Source organism: Aristolochia californica, unplaced genomic scaffold (assembly GCF_029961685.1).
Source record: "Aristolochia californica isolate CCGP_79_NKW_82.1479 unplaced genomic scaffold, dmAriCali1.0.hap1 SCAF_1, whole genome shotgun sequence".
NCBI lineage: Eukaryota > Viridiplantae > Streptophyta > Magnoliopsida > Piperales > Aristolochiaceae > Aristolochia > Aristolochia californica.
The window spans coordinates 7,019,447-7,039,910 of record NW_027181770.1 but is presented as its reverse complement, the minus strand read 5'-3'; the positions used below and the strand labels follow the sequence as shown (position 1 = coordinate 7,039,910).

At 35.3% G+C, this 20,464-nt stretch overlaps 3 protein-coding genes across 6 annotated transcripts; all 3 read left to right on the top strand.

Moving 5' to 3' along the window:
• Positions 1-982: 982 nt before the first annotated feature.
• On the top strand, positions 983-1,981 carry LOC137945425 (uncharacterized). The gene is made up of 3 exons (XM_068791317.1): positions 983-1,129; positions 1,272-1,417; positions 1,606-1,981. The coding sequence occupies exons 1-3, from the start codon at positions 983-985 to the stop codon at positions 1,979-1,981; spliced, it is 669 nt and encodes a 222-aa protein (XP_068647418.1).
• A 3,318-nt stretch (positions 1,982-5,299) lies between these two features.
• LOC137957998 (mitochondrial pyruvate carrier 1-like) lies at positions 5,300-10,971 on the top strand. Of its 4 annotated transcripts, XM_068805235.1 has the most exons (6): positions 5,300-5,575; positions 6,257-6,371; positions 7,689-7,743; positions 7,826-7,961; positions 9,452-9,538; positions 10,773-10,971. In XM_068805235.1, exons 2-5 carry the CDS (start codon positions 6,279-6,281, stop codon positions 9,507-9,509), a joined length of 342 nt encoding a protein of 113 aa, XP_068661336.1. In that variant the 5' UTR covers positions 5,300-5,575; positions 6,257-6,278; the 3' UTR covers positions 9,510-9,538; positions 10,773-10,971. The 4 variants fall into 4 exon arrangements, with proteins under 4 accessions (XP_068661336.1, XP_068661335.1, XP_068661337.1 ...); XM_068805234.1 differs by lacking the exon at positions 10,773-10,971 and having other exon boundaries at positions 9,452-9,745; XM_068805236.1 differs by lacking the exons at positions 5,300-5,575; positions 10,773-10,971 and adding an exon at positions 5,761-5,827 and having other exon boundaries at positions 9,452-9,745.
• Positions 10,972-12,760: 1,789 nt separating this feature from the next.
• LOC137945417 (protein STRICTOSIDINE SYNTHASE-LIKE 10-like) lies at positions 12,761-14,010 on the top strand. The gene is made up of 3 exons (XM_068791304.1): positions 12,761-13,035; positions 13,137-13,410; positions 13,504-14,010. Exons 1-3 carry the CDS (start codon positions 12,761-12,763, stop codon positions 14,008-14,010), a joined length of 1,056 nt encoding a protein of 351 aa, XP_068647405.1.
• The last annotated feature ends 6,454 nt before the right edge of the window (positions 14,011-20,464 follow it).

Genomic DNA, 20,464 nt, shown 5'->3' with positions numbered 1-20,464 from the left:
GGAAATTTATCCACCATTTCGGAAGTATAGTTGCTCCTTTTACCCGTCTCTTGGGCAAGGATGAATTTCAATGGAATGATGACGTAAAGATAGCTTTCCAATTATTAAAAGAAGCATTGACGTCACCCCCAACTCTACGTCTTTCTGATTTTACTCAACGATTTGTCATTGAATGTGATGCCAGCGGAATAGGACTCGGTGCAATTCTGACTCAACATAATCAACCAGTGGCATATTTTAGCGAAGCATTAAAAGGTTCGGCCTTGGCACTGTCCACCTATGAGAAAGAAATGTTGGCAATTGTTAAAGCTATAAAAAAATGGCGACCATACTTGCTGGGGAAACCATTTACAGTCCGCACCAACCAACAGAGTCTCAAGTACTTACTGGAGCAACGAATTACTACACCAACACAGACTCGTTGGCTGCCCAAAATACTTGGATAGGATTATGAAATTGAGTATAAACGTGGGCCTGAAAATCAAGGTGCGGATTTTTTATCACGTGTAGCTGAATTCCATTTTTTATCTATTTCTCAACCACGTGCAGATTGGTAGCCAATGCTTCAAAAGGAAGTCCAACAGGATTCCTTTTATAAAGACTTATTACAGAAAGGGCCATCTCAAGCAAGACCCAAGTTACTCCAACGTGACGGTGTGTGGTTTATAAAAAACAATTTATTTGAGCCCCACCTCATTCTTGATTCCAAAGATCATGGCTGATTGCCATTCATTGCCTATAGGTGGGCACTTTGGGTTTCATAAAACTCTCTCCCGTATCAAACAGAGTTTCTTCTGGTCTAAAATGCGCCATAAGGTAAAGGATTTTTTGCAACAATGTGATATTTTCCAGCGGTTTAAAACCGATTGTATGAAACCCGCAGGAATGCCTCAACCATTACCCATACCGACTCAAATGTGGACTGATGTCTCGATGGATTTTATTTGAAGGGTTACCCTCTTCCCATGGGTATACTGTTATCATGGTAGTCGTCGTCCGATTGACAAAATATGCTCATTTCGTAGCATTGAAACACCCATTTACGATTGTCATAGTTGCCAAGGCATTTGTTGCCCAAGTGGTTCGCTTGCACGGAATTCCGCAATCAATCGTTAGTGATCGAGAGAAGGTGTTTATCAGCTCCTTTTGGCGAGCATTGTTCCAGCTGCAGGGAACCAAGTTATGTATGAGCTCAAACTACCATCCTCAAACTGACGGCCAAATGGAAGTTGTCAATCAAACTTTGGAACAATATTTACGTTGTTTTGCAGGGGACCAGTTTGCGGAAATGGATCGAATGGGTTCCCTGGGCCGAGTTCAGTTACAATACTTCCATTCACTCTTCTACCAAGATGACACCTTTTGAAGCTGTTTACCACCTCAAAGTTTACTGGCTTATATACCAGGCACTTCTCGTGTACAAGCAGTAGATGAGTACCTATGTGACCGCGATGTCATCCTACATGAACTACGATGTAACCTTCTATTGGCTCAAGAACGGATGAAATGTCAAGCAAACCAACACATACAAGAGGTATCATTCCTGGTGAGCGATTATGTGTATTTGAAACTCCAACCCTATAAACTGACTTCTGTGGTTTTTAGGGCCTCCATGAAGTTTGCCCCACGTTTCTTTGGGCCCTACAAAATTATTAAGAAGGTTGGTCCAGTGGCTTATAAACTGGCTTTTCCTCCTGGTTCTCAAATTCATGATGCGTTTCATGTCAGTTTGTTACGGAGGCATTTGGGTCGAGTTACTCCAACATCTACCCAACTTCCCCCTGTTTCAGACACGACAACGGTTCTTCCACAATCTGAGAAGGTCTTAGATCGACGTGTGATCCAAAAGGGTAAATATCGCCCAAAATCTGAAATCTTAGTGAATTGGGTGGGGGCACCGGCAGAAGATGCAACTTGGGAGAATGAATGGCGTTTCACCAAGTCCTATCCTGGTTTCATCCTTGTGGACAAGGATTCTTAAGGGGTGGGGAATGATATGGCCACATGAAGAAGACCATGAAGGTAGAGCCGGACATGGCTAAGGCCGTTGGGTAGTGGGTTAGTGGTTTAACAGTTATTAATTAGTATTTATTCAGTTAATTTTAATGGGTTAATCAGTTTTTGATCATGGGAGGTTATTTCCTTTTTCAGAGTCGTGGGTAGTTTCTTGTATGGCTATATATAGCCGAGATGAAGTGTAACAGAGATATATGTGATTAATCCTGAAATCTATCTTCCTTACTCTGTCTTCTTCTTCTCCGTTCATATATTCTTCTTCATCTTACATTTCTGTATCATAAACCACCTGAATATCAGTGTAAAATATACTTCTAAGTATCTACCAAAGTCTAAGTATGACAATGGTTCTGCAGTTATGTGTGTTTATTGTGGACTTTTCATGAAGTTTGCATGGATGGTGCACACACGCAACTACATGTTTCATGCTTGTCATGTCTCTAATGAGACAGCCGTTGGGCAAGGAAGGAGGGGTTAGGCTCTTGAATTAAATTTAGTTAAGAGTGTCTTTGGATTTACTTTTGGTTGCTAGATGAGATTCTGGCATCTGCATTTTCAATGCTTCATTACTTCATGGAGTATATAAATGTTTGAGAGAAGTGAGTTGTATCATGTGCATATATATATATATATAATGTGTGTGTACACACAATTACACACACGACTGATCCAATACAAAAAAACTATTTGGACATTTGGCATAGTCGCACAACTAATCCAATACGAAAAACTATTTGGACATTTGGGATAGTCCTTGATCATGATCGGACAACTGAAATATAGCCGTTTCACACCAATTCAATGCTTCATTGCTTCATGGAGTCTATAAATGTTTGAGAGAAGCGAGTTGTATCATGTGCATATATATATATACACACACACACACACACACACACATATATATATATATATATATATATATATATATATATATATATATATATATATACACACACATATATACACACACACATGACTGATCCAATATGAAAAGCTATTTAGACAATTGAGATAGTCATTAATCATGATAAGACGACTGCGATAGCCGTTGATCGGACGGTTGAGATAGTTGTTTCGCATGTTTTGCACCAAATAGATTTTCGTATTGGATCAACCCTTTATACACACACACACAGTTTGAGAGAAGCGAGTTGTATCATGTGCATGTATATATATATATATATATATACTTATCTTTTTTAGCCATTTCTAAAGTTGATGGAACTTGAGCTAGGGTGATCGTTAGAAAATATTTTTGGTAATTTTACCCTTATGTTATTTACCACTAGTGGTTAGACTACAATATAGGAAGTTATTTACCCTCATGTTTGTCTCTCTTTTACTTAAGTAATATAAAGTTTGAGGGGTCAAGTTCAACCCCTAACATGGAGTACCCTCTCTCACAATGTTTTTTCGTATCTATATTCAGTGTATTATAGATACATATATGGTTTCAATTTATCTGTATATGGTTTCAATTTATCTATATTGACAAAGACCAATATAGAGATGATATGTCAGCCAATACACTCAATATGTATCGGCTTTTGAGGTTGCCCAATATGTTCTAGGAATCTTATACGTGCATCACTGGCAAAACTTTCACATATGCAAGTGTTTTAATCTTGTGCTTTTTATCATATAAATGTTCATTAAATAGTTTAATAGGCAATGACTTTGTGAGTGAATAAGAGAGCATATGTTTAGATGATATGTGATGGATATAATTTTCTTTCCTCAGACTTTTTCTCTCATATAATTATACTTAGGGGGGGTAGTGCACTTTGAAAGTGAATTTCCTAGTGAAAGTGAATTATTTTTTTGTGTTAGTGTGCGCAATGGAAAGTATAGTAAAAAACTTTTTTTTTTGTTAGTGTATAGTGAAAAGTTTAGTGGAAAGTACATAAGAATTTATAATAAAATAATCTAATAAATTTATATTTTATAAGATATTTTTAATTTAACTTTCCTTTTAATAAGTTACGATAGATTTTAACTTGTCTGAATTAATAAATAATTAAAAATTTTAAGTTCATTTTATTTAATTAACTAAATATATAAAAATGTAATACATAAACAAATTTTATTTTTATAATATCCAAATTTTTAATCAAATTGTTACTGTTTAATATCTAAATTCTCACTCTTAAAATAGAAATTAAAAATATTATTAAAATCATAAATTTTTGTAAATAAAAAATAGGGTATTTTATTATAAAAATACTTTTAAATATTTATTTTTAAAATATAGTTTTATTTAACTACACTAAAATATATTTTTACTTTATTTTAATTAATAAATAATTTAAAAGTATTTATTTAATTAAATATATAAAAAATTGATTCGAAAAATCCGTACTTTTATAATATCCAAATTTTAATCAAATTGTTACTTTAAGATATCTAAATTCTCACTTTAAGATAGTTATTAAATATGTTATTAAAAATAAATAATTTATATAATTAAAAAGGGTATTTTATTATGTAATATTACTTAAGTGACATATTTAAAAAATATATATTTATTTAAGTGGATAAAAATAAAATGATAAAAAAAACTTACTTTTTTAATATCCAAATACTTAATCAAATTTTTATTTTTGTAATATATTTAAATTCTCACTCTGAATTTATAAATCAAATATAATATCAAAATCATAAATTTATATAAATAAAAAGAGTCTTATATTACATAAAATATTCTATAGATTTAATTTTATATGATTATTTTATTTTACTATTCTTTTGATAAACTAAGATAAATTTCAAATTTTTTAAATTATTAAAAAACTAAATATATTTTTTAATTTAATAAAATATATAAAATAAAATACTTAAACAAATATTTTATTTTATTTTATCCAAATGCAAGAGGCAGAATGAGCAGAACATGGAACTTCCCTTCCAGCGCATATACAAACGGAAACCACAAAAAACGACAATCTGAATATGGAAAACAGAGAACGAATGGAAAATGAAATAAATCAATTTTTTAGTACTTCACCTGTTACCCTTGTCTTCAGCGAGAACAGCTGTGAGAGAAACAGAGAAATAAGAGAGATTTGATAAGAACAAAACAAAACAAAAAGGAATAATTCCGTGAGAGAGGGGACCGAGCCCTTTCCCGTCGTCTTCTGGTGTACTAGTTAAGCTGATAAACCTGATCGGATCATTCGACTTTTTACCCATTTTTAACTCTTAAATCAGGTTAACTTAGAGACAAGACAGGTTAGTTAAACATGGTTCTGGGGATTCAATTTTATGATACTCGTTAAGGGAATGATGCAGGACTCGGATTATCGGGTTGCAACACTACTTTTTTAATAGACAGCCGTGAAGCAGTGGCTCTTCTCTGCCTGTCGTCTGCAATTCTAAATCTCCAACCGCTCATCCGTCTTCTCATCTCATGAGCTGAAGGTTCAAGCCCGGAAGGTGGAGTATTGATATGACAGTACTACCCTTCTTTTGGAGCATGTCCATTTGATTGATAGGAGAAGTGGCCTTTTTAATAGTAGGCGGCTACGGTTGGTGCACGTTATCAACTTCTGCTGCTTAGGAGGTACGACTTTTGTTTAAGATACATGATTTTTCGCGTCGATGGAAATTTCGTGTTAAAGATTTTGTGATCCATCTTGTTGTAGTCTCTTGTTGTTCCTGAGACTCTATCTGTGGTGCCGAAAACATATTTAAGAAAAAGTAGACTATTCTGTTGAATTTGTTTGTTTCCAGTTGCGAGTAGTAGATTTTTTGCTTCCTTGTGTATTTTCTCTTCAAAGAGTCCTTACTTCTTATTACCTATTGGCGCTTTAAGGTGGGTTTTAATCCTTTTGGGTGTTCAAATGTTCGAAATTCATGTTTTATTTATGTTTCTATTTTTTTGCGATTTTTCTCTTGTAGGCGGTTTCTTGTCGTATTTCTTACCAGAGTTTTCCGTAACACTGGATAGAAGATGAACAACGTTGAAGAGTTTAATAGCAAACCTCACTGCAGAGTTTTTTGCTTGTATAGGCTAAAATATGCATAACCTGACGAAGTGATTGTACAGGTTCATGCATTATCAATACCTCTTTCTTATCTCCATTAGTTCAAATGAACAAAAAATAAATAAGATCGATACCTCTTTCTACTTTCTAGTTTCCCTTTACTCAGCCCACACTTCTCTTGTTGATTTGAATGCATTCAGGATGCTTCATCAATAAATTAAATTTATAGTTGGTTTATGACATCTTTTTTTGCTCAGATACGTCAGGAAACAATTGGCGATGGCATCCTTTCGAGCTTTCTTGAACAGTCCCGTTGGTCCAAAAACAACCCATTTTTGGGGCCCTGTTGCAAACTGGGGCATCATTACTGCGGTATTACTATCCTTTCAGCTGTTTCTTAGAGTGCATAATCTTTGTATCATTATCGTGTTTTCTTCTCTTGCTGCATTGCTACTTTTGGATGAAGGACGGTCTAATGCATTATACATGACTAACTCCTGTATTTTTTTAGAAGTGCAAAAGATGAGTGTCGGCTCTCACCCTTCCATATGATACCTTTTACTAGACAACTCATCCATCTTGCATCCAAAATAAAGTATAGCTTCTCATTTATCCTGTCTATTGTTGAATATTTTGTTCTTTTAATCTAACAAACCATTGTTAAAAAAAGAATGATAATATTTCTCTTTCCCACGTCTGAGCTAAGAGTTCCTCTGTATCCTTCCTAACCTTTTCAACAAATTCACCTGCAACTGTATAATGTGTGGGAGAACCTGAAATGGTCATTCAATTTGTAAAAGTACTCTACACTTCTAAGGTTTGCTAGGGCCGAATATTCAATCCTTTCAAGCATTCAAATTCCACCATAAATTTGATTCTATGTGTTTCTGTTTCCTAAATTTTTTTGAGATAACATGTGGGACTATCTACCGAGGCAAGTTAAGAACATGGTGGTCTGTGTGCAGCAAAACCTGAAAAGAGGAAATTAGAATGAGCATCATGAAACAGCTAGTCCTGTCAAGAAAGAAGTTGTTGAGGTTGATCTCGCAGATTTGACATAGACCTGGTAACGACTGGTTAGAAAGGTTCTGTTTTGTTGGAGGAACTGGCAAGACGTAGAAGAAAGCAAAACAACATGGATAAACCTGGCAAGTAGCGACCTGAAAAAGGCAAACCTAGAATGGAACTAGCAACTGTCTGAGCAGAATGAATCATGAGTATGACTATGATGATGATGATGATGATGATGAAAATAGAAATTGTTTTTGCTTCTTAGAATCTCATATCAGATTATATTTGCTCTATCATAGCAATAGCTGCTTCTCTTTTCTCTCTTGAGTATCTTGCCTCTTTTTGTTTGATTTATGAATGCTGAATCCAATTTGTGACCCGTACACTTGGTGAATAGAACTTGTCACGCACTGAGGTTTTAGTGGCTGTTATCAAGATTAATTATATAGTTTTGTTTCTCCACATTTTAAGTGTATATAAAGATGGTGGTAGTTGATCATGCTTTCACCTTCTCACTATACACTTGGTGGATATAACTTAATCACGCATTGAGGTTTTATTGGCTGTAGCAAGATTACGTATATAGTGTTGTTTCTCCACATTTTAAGTGTATATAAAGTTGGTGTAGTTGATCATGCTTTCACCTTCTCACCCTTTGCTAGCTGCTTGGGCTTGCAGGGTTTGGTGGACACACAAAAACCGCCAGAACTAATATCTGGCAACATGACCGCAGGTTAAAATACCAGTGCGAAATATACTTCAGTAAATAATTGCTGAGGCTATATTGGAATCTAACTATGACAATTGTTCTGCAGTATTGTGTGTTTATTCTGGACTTTTCATGAGGTTTGCGTGGATGGTGCAACCACGCAACTACCTGCTTCTTGCTACTCATGTCTCCAATGAGACAGTACAACTCTATCAGCTACAACGCTGGGCAAGGAGTCAGGGGTAAGTCTCATGAATTAATTTAGTAAAGACTGTCTTCAGATGAAATTCTGGCACCTGCATTTTTTATGCTTCAGTGCTTCATGGAATCTCTATATGTTTGAGAGATAAGTGAGTTATATCAATCGTGTGCATATACATTTGCAAATATTTAGTGGAAATGTGTTTTTTGCGTTCATAAAGTTTTTGGAACCTGGGCCATGGTGACCGGCCGCTGCATAAACTAAAGCTATCCATGAAGGGGCATTATGATGACCCCTGTGAACCAACTTCAATGGAGAGCCTATGACTAACTGAAGTTGACACTACTATAAATATAGATAATGACTTTCTCCACCCTGAATGTCCACTTTGGGAATAGCTATTATTATTTTCTCTCTAAGTAGGGCAAGAATCCTGCCCTCTCCAACATCATGCAAAGAGAAGGCAAGGGTGTCTTCCCTGCCCTCCAAGGGGACACGCTGAGAGAGGGTGGAAGCCCCTCTACCAGCTCTACAAAGAAAGGCGGAGGGGGCTGTGTAAGCCTTAAACACGATTAATGAGAAAACCGTTTCTCATAAAAACGGTTAACAGGCTGTGCCCCTCCTTTCTCCCTATCTATCTGTAATTGAGAGGATGGGGCAAGTATAGACTCCCTAGCTCCCAACGGGCTTTTCTTTAAAATAACATCTGATGAATCATCAATGGATCAAAACCGGATTTGACTTCCAGTTGACCTGGTTTCAACTGGACTCAATCACTGTTAGAAAATACATTTGGGGGTACTTTAGTCATTTTACCCTCCAGGGGTATTTCTGTTATTTCACCACCTCTGTCGTTAAATTTCTTTATGTAATCTTGTTCTACATATTAAGTTATCTTAGTTGTTAAATTTTCATGTACATCGAATACATAGTTAGGGAGATATAAGGAGGATAAGGTTTATTAAGTGTATAAGGGCATTTCTGTAATTATATCCCAAATCAGTTATTTAAGAGAGCTCGGGATTGTGCATGACCCCAATGAGCCTGGCTCTTCTCAAATTCTCTCATCGGCAGCCAACAACTTTGGCTCCTGACAGTAAATCACGGTCACCTTTTGGTGACAAGTCAGATTTTATAATATTGATGTTCCCTGTTTAATTGTTACAAAGAGTTGTGATTGAAAAAAAAAAGAAATTCATTATCTTCATTAGTATAGACTGTGTTTTTATGTCTGCTCAAAAGTGTTTATTGATCAGTTCGTTCTTGATGTCTCGCCTACACATGGTTAGATCGAAGTACTGAGTACACATTACTACCCCTCGCCAAGTGCCTTGTGACATATGTATTGTTTATTTTTTCTGTAGTACGTTGTGATCTGAAGGATTATTTGTTGTCAAATTTCTTGATCTATCACAAGTGAATCTACAGGGACCAGAATATTGATTTCTCCTAATGGCATTGTATTATCTGGAAATGAAACTTGCATTATTTTTCACCTGTTTTGAAATATATTTCTCACTTTTGAAACAGTTACTTGAAGATGGAAGAATCTGAAAAGGAAAACAGTGACTCTTCCACCACCAGCTGAGAAGAAAATTTAATCACAAGTTATACAGTGTAAGCAACTAGCTTCTGAAAAGCCATTACCATGCAGTCCATTGTTCATTCCAGAATTTCAAACCTGGATTGCCTTTTGATATGCACTGAAATATTGTTGCTAAAACATGATTTTTATAAATTTGATGCTTGCATGATACCAGTGAGCAGTTAATGTTTGTGTAACCTTGACACCACATCACAATTGGAAGATCTTTTTCTTCGTCTTGGAAATTGCGGTGACCATTAGATCTAAAAAAAATTGTGTATTACAATTAAGATGGTAAATAGTAGATCGCTGGTAATGGGTACCAGCTACTGGCAATTCTTGTTTTCTGCTGGTGTCCTGTAAATGAGACCGACATAGGATATGTAATCAATCACAAATGGATCTATGGGAAGTTCGAATGCTTCAAAGGACAGTGTTTTCTACACATCCTTTCTTGTCAAGAGAACACATATGGAGGATGAAAAGGGTCTATGACATGTGGAAATTCTCCTATTCAGTTGCTGAATCTTTCCTGGTTACTTGCCATAGGTAAATAAAGTCCTTCATCCCATTGCTGAGGTGGGTTCATTGAAGTATAGGCAAAAGGGCATTGCCTTGTAAGAGACTGACACCCTTTCAGAATATGAAACCAAATCTTCAATTGATGGTACTTGAGTGCAACCTTCTGGAGAAGTTATATGTAGTTGCATCTTCAGAGATGACCAAATATCACTGATACACAAGACAAAGGCATCAGGTAGCACCACAAACTTTTACATACCCTTGTACTTAGTAGCAACTTAAACATGTAAACATAATAATTAAACGGAATTTGCAGACAGCCAGAATCTCTGGATAGCCGTTTGAGCTATCAATTTAACAACTAATACACAGGTTTGAGAAAAAATTTTAAAGTTTTAGCAACAGTAAATGTACAGCCTAAGAACAGAGCGGGATGGAACTCAAAACAAGAGCAACCAAAATATAAGAACTCCGCTGGATGTCTAATCCAAGTGATAAGCTTGTCTGTGTTAATAATGGCATCAATAAGCATTATATTATGAACTAACTTTTGTAATTCTAATAACTAGGATCATCATCATCTTCATATTCAGTCACCACAGCATCATTCAGCCTTCTATTTAGGAAATTCTGTCAGAATTAGATTTTCTTGTTCTTACACTATATATGTAACTAGTTGTTACTGAGAGCTAAAAGGGTGCTGGTTGGTTGGTCTGGTTCAATTATAAACTGGACAAGTTACAGGACTGGTTAAATCAGGTCCATTTAGAAAGGTGATCGCTCACCGGGCTCGACAAACCAGAAACTTGGACGAGATTTTTTTTATTTTTTGGCTCTCTCTACATAGTTTTAATTTCGACCAAAAAGCCGCTGAACGAGGAGGTCAGAGGTGGAGGTTGAAGCTCACAAAAGGAGGACGAGGAGGGACGAACTACGCTGGAGGTGGGGCACGATATTTTGAAACTGAAAGAGGGGAGAGGGGAGACATCTGTTTAAGGGCAGGTTCGTGGTTGAGTTGGAGTCGACAAGAAAAGGGCATTTTCATTTCAATGTTAGGAAAACAAAATTCAAGTCCCCTACTATTGATTATAGTTGGTTGATACATTGTAAATTTTTTAAGTCTCAAGTACCGAGTAATTGAAAAAAATTCAAAAAAAAAAAAATCATATGACAGTTTATATCTTTCAGTACATAAATTAGAATAATCAATGAAAATAACAAAAATGTTGCTAAACTGTTTTGGCATTCATTGGTTCATCCTTGTTTGTTTCATATAAGATATAAAAGGTACCATATCAAAATGAGTTACTAATGTTATGATTATCCAAAATAAATCTTTTTTTTGAAACAAGAGATAAGGTATCGTGATAATCAATTCATTCTTGTTGATTAAATTATGGTGGCTACAAGTTTTGCCGATAGCTTTCTCCCATTTAGGCACTCGAACAAGATTTTAAACTTGGGTTTTAGCTATTGAATCCAACTCTTTCTTCATGGCATCATTCTCTAATTTGGATTTATTTTCACTCACAACCTGTGAAAACATAATATGATCATCTTTAGTACGTACCAATGTCCATGTCAGATTCTTGAAATTACATTTCATACTTTGAAGAAATTGTAGGTTTCCTAACATTGAAGATCTTCTTAATGGTACTTCAACAGTTTTAGGTTGAGAATGTTGAGTAACTAGATTTATAGGAATATCCTCGTGATGATATTGTTCTTCAATTATTGGTTGTTACACTATGTATTGTTCCATAATACCTTGATCCTCGAGAAACCTTACAAATAGACCTGGTAATTGTCCTTTTTTTCGTGTACCTCCCATAATATTCACCAACTTTATCTGATTTCACGATCTTAATATATTTTCCTAATTGTTCCTCTACCTCTGCTTACCTTAAAAACATCTAGTGCTTCACTTTTATTATAAAACAAATAGAAATACATATATAATGTAAAGTCATCAATAAAAGTAATGAAATATTTCTAACTATTAAAACATGCATCATAAAGACATGAAAGACATTTTTTTTGTATTTTTTAGTTTGCTTTCACTTTATGCAATCCGCATAAATACCTAAAATCAGTAAAGTCAAGAACCTTAAAGACTCCATTTATTAATCTTTTAATTCTATCAATGAAGATATGATTTAATCTCTTGTGTCACAACATTGAGGATTTCTCATTTATAATACTAAGCTTATGCCAATATTTGATCCATGCACAGTTGTAAAACTACAATCGAGGGTAGAAGATAAAATGAGTTTAAACAACCCATCATCCAAAAGGCCATTTCCAACAAGCATATTGTCTTTATACAATTAAAGGAAATTTTCAAGAAAATTAAAACTTAATCCAAAAAAGTGAAAATCTGGAAATCCTTTAATTGATTCATCTATACCACCAGAGTTTTTTATTCTTGAAAGGCGTTTTTAGGCACAGTAAAAAGCCCACACTAGGCTGGAGGAACTAATCACATTCCGAATAGGAGACTTCACCGGAGTTTCTAGTTTTACTGATTTACAGTAAAAGTGAAACTTCATTCGAGTATCTCTTCATTTTTATAGTAAGTCGTGTTGGATTGCGAGTATGAGAGACTGACACGAAGGAAGAAGATGACTAGGAAACTCAAATTAGGAAAGCAGGTCAGAGGTTCGTGGTTATAAGTATAGGTGACATCATTGGCTTCTTCTCCATGTACAATCCATCTGTTCGGTACACAAATCATGGCTGCTTCAAAGTTTGGATTAGTTCCACTGTTGCTACTACTTGTCATCTCCTTCTCCAAGATCCCTCTCCCGGCTTGCAGTCGCCCTGCTCCGGGGCCTTGGCCTTCTCAAAGATATTCTCGCATTGACCTTCCTCCGGGAGTGACTGGCCCTGAGACCGCAGCTTTTGACACCGCAGGAGGCGGCCCTTACACCGGCGTCTCCGACGGAAGAATCCTCAAATTCGTCCCTAAGAACGGCTGGGTGGACTTCGCCACCACTACTCAGAACAGGTTCGTAGACTTGAAGATACCGCGTGTTTTTTCCTTTCCTGTGAGTCGCGCACGGCATCTGTACTTACGTACTGATGGGTTCTTTCTTTATCTTTGATCAGGACGAAGCAAGTTTGCGACCGGAACCATGATCCTCAACTGGAAGCGACGTGTGGAAGACCACTGGGTCTTCGGTTCAACAGCGCTACTGGCCGTCTTTTCATTGCTGATGCCTATCACGGTCTTCTTGAGGTTGGACCCGGTGGTGGATTAGCCACCCAGGTTGCAGGAGAAGCTGAAGGAGAACACTTTCGCTTTACCAATGGCTTGGACATCGACCAACAGAACGGCATCGTTTACTTCACAGATTCAAGCACTCAGTACCAAAGATGGTATGTACAGTCTCCTGTTCCCCTCGCCACCATTAATCCCTTCTTCCCTTTTTGTCGAGAAGAACTAACGAGCTTCCTTTATTACAGGGAGAACCAGTTGATCGCAGTAACAAGTGACAAGACGGGGAGATTGCTGTCGTACAACCCAAGAACGAGAGCCGTGAGGGTGTTACTCAGAGGCCTCGCCTTCGCCAATGGGGTGGCTCTCAGCGGAGACAACTCCTTCCTTCTTGTAGCCGAGACCAGCCTTTTCCGAGTCGTCCGTTACTGGCTTTCCGGTCCCAGAGCAGGGACTCACGAAGTCTTCGTTAACGTGCCTGGATCTCCTGACAATCTCAAGAGAAACTCGAGAGGCGAGTTCTGGATCACCACCTCCTGGGGTTGGGAGCAGAAATCGGCGATGCCCTCGCCGCCCTCAACATTTGAGTCGTCTCCGACTGGCCACATCGTTGCAATGAAGTTCAGTGAAGACGCAAGGCTTCTAGGGGTGATCGGCGACAATGATTTGGGAGGCATGGTGGAGGTCAGTGAAGTCGAAGAAAGAAACAATATGCTCTGGATTGGCTCCGTCGTCGTCCCATACGTCGGTCTAGTCAGGCCCTAGAGATGATAGGTAGAAGTAATTAGTGTTTTAAGAGTTAGAGAGTTGGCAAGTATTCTTTCTGCTATGAGCAGCTGTAGCTTTTGATTTGGTTTTGTTTTACTTGTGTTGTGAAGATTAAAATTGACGCGATTGATAAAGATTCAAATTCCAGTATCTTCGACTGGTCATTCGTTCCATCGATTCAATCTACGGAAATCAAAATCTTCTTAGATTTATGCAACCAGCCATCAGGGGTAAACATTTCAACAATATTGATTGATTATTTGTGTCGATCACTCCGCGGACATGAAGTTAATGGTTTATAACTCGGAGAATTCAATTTTAGTTTCATCTTCTTACCAGTTCTTATGGAAAAAGATCGGAAGCCATTTTCCCTGTTTTCTTATAAGACTGGAGTTGATATAATTTGTTGCCACATCAATGAGAAGCAGGCAAGTAGCATCGTAGAGAAAGCAAACCTAGCAATGGAACCAGCAAAAAGAGTAATGATGGACAAGGCTACGATGCTGGTGAAGAGGATAGAAATTCTGATTTCTTGCCACTGATCTCTCATATCAGATTATAATTAGTTCTATCATAGAAATTGCTGCTTCTCTTTTCTTTCTTCAATAGCTGCCTCTTTTTGTTTAATTTATGACGACTGATTCCAATTTGTAAATAGAGCTTGCCATGCATTGATTGTTTTACTGGCTCATCTCTCTCTTGAAATTCTCGGTTATATGTTTTCACCATTTCACTCAGGCACATAACACCTTGTCTATTCCTTTCACTGTCATTTGGTGGAGGCATCCTGCCTGCTGTTAATACTTTATAAAGTTGGTGATAATTGATAATGCTTTCACCTTCTTACTCATTTCTAGCTGCTTGTGGGTTTGTAGGGTTTGGTGAATACATAAAAACCACCTAAATATCAGTGTAAAATATACTTCTAAGTAGGGGTAGCATCGACCCGAGCCGAGCCCGAACCAGTTATCGAGATTGAGTCTAATAATTTTAATCGAATTTGAGCCGAGCTCGAGCTTCAAGATTCATTTAAATATTTTCAAAAAATTCATGTCTCGAATTCGTGCTCCAACATACTTTTAAAATTTTTCAAAAAATACATGTCAAATAAATTGTATATAAAATTATGCACATATTTTACATAAAATTGAGAATGACCTCTACTTAAAATTGGGCATAAGGGTAGCATCGAATGAACCTTGTTCAAGCCGAGCTTGATTTAAATATTTCGAACTCGAGCTCGAGCTTAACCTACATTTAATACTCTATATTAAATATATGTCAAATAAATTATAAATAAAATTATAAATACATTTAAAAAAAAGAATGATAGGGGAGGTTTAGGATTGAATTTTAATAATGAATTAAAACACACCAATATTAATTTTTTTTACTCCAAATGTTGTCTAGCTTATTTTGTAAATTTTGAATCTGGGCCATAAATTTACTATGGCCACCTTACTGCCCCTAGTTGAAAATTTATATTCTAGGAAAAACATTTATGATACATATTTCCAAAAAAAAACTTTAAATAAAATCCTATTACTATTAGTAACTTATTAAAAAATTACAAGAAATATTTTAAAATTTTCTCAGGAAAGTTAAGTGGACCTCTTATTGCCTCTTCTAGGGAAATAAATAAAAATTAATAATCAATCTAATATATTACTATACTTATTGATAAATTTTTAATCAAATAAAATGTCAAACACAAAATTGCAATGAAAATTGCCTCATGCTAAAAGTATTACAACATCAACTGTCAAATACTTATTCAAAAAATTTCTATACGGTTTTCTTGCCCATCTTGGCAGAAAAATCTTACTTAGAAAATTATATGATTTTTTAATAAGAATTTTCAATTAAACAAATATTTACAAAAAACATGAGACACTAATAGTCCCAAGAAACTTATTTCTACTAAAATGTATTTTCAATTTTTTCAAGAGCCATGAGGAAGGAGAGCTTAAGGTCAATCGAGACGACATGGAGGGAAGGGGATAATGGCGCCAGCGAGGACATGTCATTGGGGATGACGGCCGTGACAGCGACGGAAACAGAAGCAAAGGCAAGGGGAGGAAGAAATCGAACGGACGGCTACCAAGGTGGCGACAATAGCGGACGGGAGGGGCTCGGCGATGACGAGGGGAGGAAAAAAATTTCCTGCCCTCGCTCTCGCTCCCGCTCCCACGCTCTCGGTTCCAACTCGGCTCGTTAACGAGCCGGCACGAGAGCTGTCGAGCAGAACCTGGATTTGGTCGAGCTTGGCTCGTTAATTTAAATGAGCCGATCCTGGATCTCAAGCTAGACTCAAAATCCAGGGATACTGAATCGAACCGAGCTAAGCTCGAGTTGTTCGCGAGCTGGCTCGGTTCTAAGCCACCCTTACTTCTAAGTATCCACCAAAGTCTTAGTATGACAATGGTTTTGTAGTATTGTGTATTTATTCTAGACTTTTCATGAGGTTTGCATGGATGGTGCACCCATGCAACTACCTACTTCTTGCTTGTCATGTCTCTAATGAGACTGTGCAACTCTATTGGCTAAAGTCTCTTGGATTAACTTAGTTAAGACTGTCTTTGGCTTTACCTTTGGCTGCTAGATGAGATTATGGCATATGCAAGTTCAATGCTTCATTGCTTCATGGATTCTATAAATGTTCGAGTGAAGTGAGTTATATCATATCTATATCTATATATATATATATATATATATACACACACACATATATCTTTTTAAGTCATTTCTAAAGTTGATGGAACTTGAACCATGGTGATTGTTAGAAAATATTTTTAGGGGTATTTTGGTAATTTTACCCTTATGTTATTTATCCCCAGTGGTTAGACTACAGTATAAGAAGTTAATCTATAAGTCTATCTTTTTTTACTTAGTATATGACACTATATTCAGTGTATTACTGATACATGTACTATAGGGTATTTATGTCCTTTTTGTCCCTCTTTTACTTTTATACTATAAAGCTGAGAGATCAAGTTCAACCCCTAACATGGAGTTGTTATGAAAAATCGATGATGACAATAAAGTAATCGCGCATAACACAAAATTTACGTGGTTCGGAATATTGCCTACATCCACGGGTGCTGCAGAGGATTTTATTAAAATGGAAGAATCACAATACAATAGGGAGGCTTCTTAGTTACAGCTGCAGCATTGTCCCACAGTCTTTCACAACAACAACGAGTCCTACTGTCTCTCACAGAAATGACACTGTCTCTCACAACAACATCTTCATGCGAGTCCAAAGAATCTCTCTGTAGCGTCGAATTGCAAGAGAGTCTCAAGCTTCGCTCTGTTACAGCAACAACGAGAGTCCCACGGCCTCTCTCTTTCGACAACGGCGAGCCTTCTCGAGCCATCTCTCTTCCGGCAACGGCGAGCCTTCTCGAGCTCTTTCTCTCTTCTGTATTTGAGTCCCGAGCTTACTATGTTTCTCTTGCTCACTCTCTGTCAGTCCCAAAGAGAGAAATATTGACATAAATGAAAGGCCCTTCCTTTCTTTGATTTAGTGCAACACACGCAACAGAGAACATAAGAATGGTCCTCCGGGTCCCTTGGGCCCACCTCTCTGACAATGGCCCAGCTACTCAAGCGTTGTGGACCAAACTCCATAGTACTTAACAATTCTCCCACTTGGAGACAGGTACACCCATTGCATCGCCCCATTCCTCAAACATGATATCCTCTACCTCTACAATTCACTGCCCCTGTCTTCATGCTAGAAGACCAACTGAAGTTGAGCACAACTTCAGTTTTTCAAGTGTAACACCCTTTGTCAACATATCAGCAGGGTTCTTACGTCCACAAATTTTCTCAAGTAACAATTGTCCGTCATCTAACAATGATCGTATAAAATGATACCTGATCTGAATGTGCTTAGTCCTGGAATGAAATGTTGGGTTCTTGGCAAGGAATATGACATTTTGACTATCGCTGTAGAGAGTGCCCTTTTGATTCTTTTTGCCCAATTCCTCCAAGAAACCCTGTAGCCAGATCATCTCCTTTGTAGCTTCTGATACTGCAATGTACTCAGCTTCTGTAGTAGACAAAGAAACTGTTTTCTTTAGATTAGAACCTCATGAAATTGCAGTACCACCCAGAGTGTAAACAAACCCTGTGGTACTTTTTCCGCTATCAATATCTCCAGCTAGATCAACATTAACATAGCCCCTCACCTCTAAGCTCTCTCCTGAGAAACACAAGCACGTTTCTGAGGAGCCTTTTAAGTACCTCAAAATCCACTTCACTGCTTCCCAATGTTGTTTTCTTGGGTTACTCATGTATCTACTTCACTGCTCTAATACTCATGTATCATATCATATCATATCATATATATACACACACACACACACACATATACATATATCTTTTTAAGTCATTTCTAAAGTTAATGGAACTTGAGCCATGGTGATTGTTAGAAAATATTTTTAGGGGTATTTTGGTAATTTTATCCTTACGTTATTTATTTCCAGTGGTCAGACTACAGTATATGAAGTTAGTCTATAAGTCTATCTTTTTTCACTTAGTAGCCTCTCTTAGATTGCTTTCTCTCTCTCTCCTCTTTATCTCTTTTCTCCCGAATTTCAATATCATCCATTTACATGGTATTAGAGCTATATAGTTCAAGTTTAGGAAACTCTTTTCGCAATTTTTTTCTTCTCTCTTCTCGAGGTTCCATTTACATAAGAGGATTTTCTACTGATTAGATAAAAGGTTAGATCTTTTCCCCTCAATTTTTACTATAACCAGTTGGTTGATGGCCTCTATTGCCGATTGAATAATTTAATATACTACTTCTAACCATAGAGGGTCATCTAATGGTTCTATATTGAAAAAACTACCTATATCATCTATCATATACTTGAGTCATCCCTATATCGGTAGTCAAATAAACGCATTGCGTCAGCACTTTATGTCAGTGTACCTTTTTTTCTCATTTTCTTTTTATTATTAATTTAAGTTCTTTTATAATTTTAAAAATATTTTAAAACATAAATTTCAGGTTTTAAAAATCTTACACATTTCAATACCTTCTATTTAATATAATAAAATATAAATTTGTTTATTAATTAATTAAAAATATTTTCTAACGTAATTAATACCTTACATTATTGATTTAAAATGTTTAAATTTAAAAAAAATTATAACTTTTTTTTTAAAAAAATCTTATCGTTGGTACTTATTTTATTACCTTCTTTTTTATAATAACGAAATACAGAATTTATATTAATTAATTAAAAATTCATATTCTTACCTATTTAACACCTTTCATTATCAATTTAAGATTTTTTTTAATTTAAAAAATAGTTTGAAATTTTTTAGTTAAAAAAAATCTTATTTATTGGTATGTGTTTCATTACCTGCTATTTATTGTAATAAAATATTAATTTTTATATTATTTATTTATTTTTAAAATATAATTAACACCTTTCATTATCGATTTAAGATACTTTCTAATTTAAAAATATATTATAAAAATTATTTTAGTTTTATAAAATCTTATTTGTCTATACATGTTTTAATACCTTCTATTTATAATAATAGAATATAAAATTAGTATAGTAATTAATTAAAAAATCTTCTTCTAATCTGTTTATCACATTTTATAATTTAAAAAATTATTTTTAAAAAGTTATTTAAGGTTTTAAAAATATTATTTGTTGGAATAGTTTTCATTCCCTTCTATTTATTGAAATAATATAAAATTTTTGCATATTAATTATTAAAAAAATCATCTTCAAATCTGATTAACACCTTTACTTATCAATTTAAGATATTTTCAATTTAAAAAAATAGTTTTTAAAATCTTATATATCGATACATTATTATAAAGGTGTTAAATAGGAAAAATATGATTGTTTAATTAATATAAAAATTTTATATTTAGTTTTTTTATAAAAATAAGGTAATAAAATATGTACCAACAAATATTTTTTTGAAATTAATTTTTATTTGTTATTATAAAAAAGACGGTAAGAAAATATGTACCAACAAATAATTTTTTTTAAAATTAATTATTTTTTACAAAATATCGTATTAAATTAAATGATATCTTAAATCGATAGTGTATTAATTACATTAGATAAATATTTTTTAAATAATTAGTAGCTAAATTTTTTTATTATTTTAAATAGAAGGTAATGAAATATGTAAGATTTTTAAAACCTAAAAATAATGTTTTAAAAATATTTTTAAAGTTATAAAAGAACTTAAATCAGTAATAAAAGAAATAAAAGAGAAAAAAAGTATGCCCATATGGAGTGCTCATGCTGCCGTTGATAACGTTTCTTATGACACGTAGATGTAATGACGTGTTATGTGACATGCATTATGGATGTGACATGATGATGTAGCACTACATTCTCCGTCAAAGCTGATGTATTATTAATGCGTAATTTAGTAAAATTTCCTTCAGAAAAAGTAGACGGTTTGT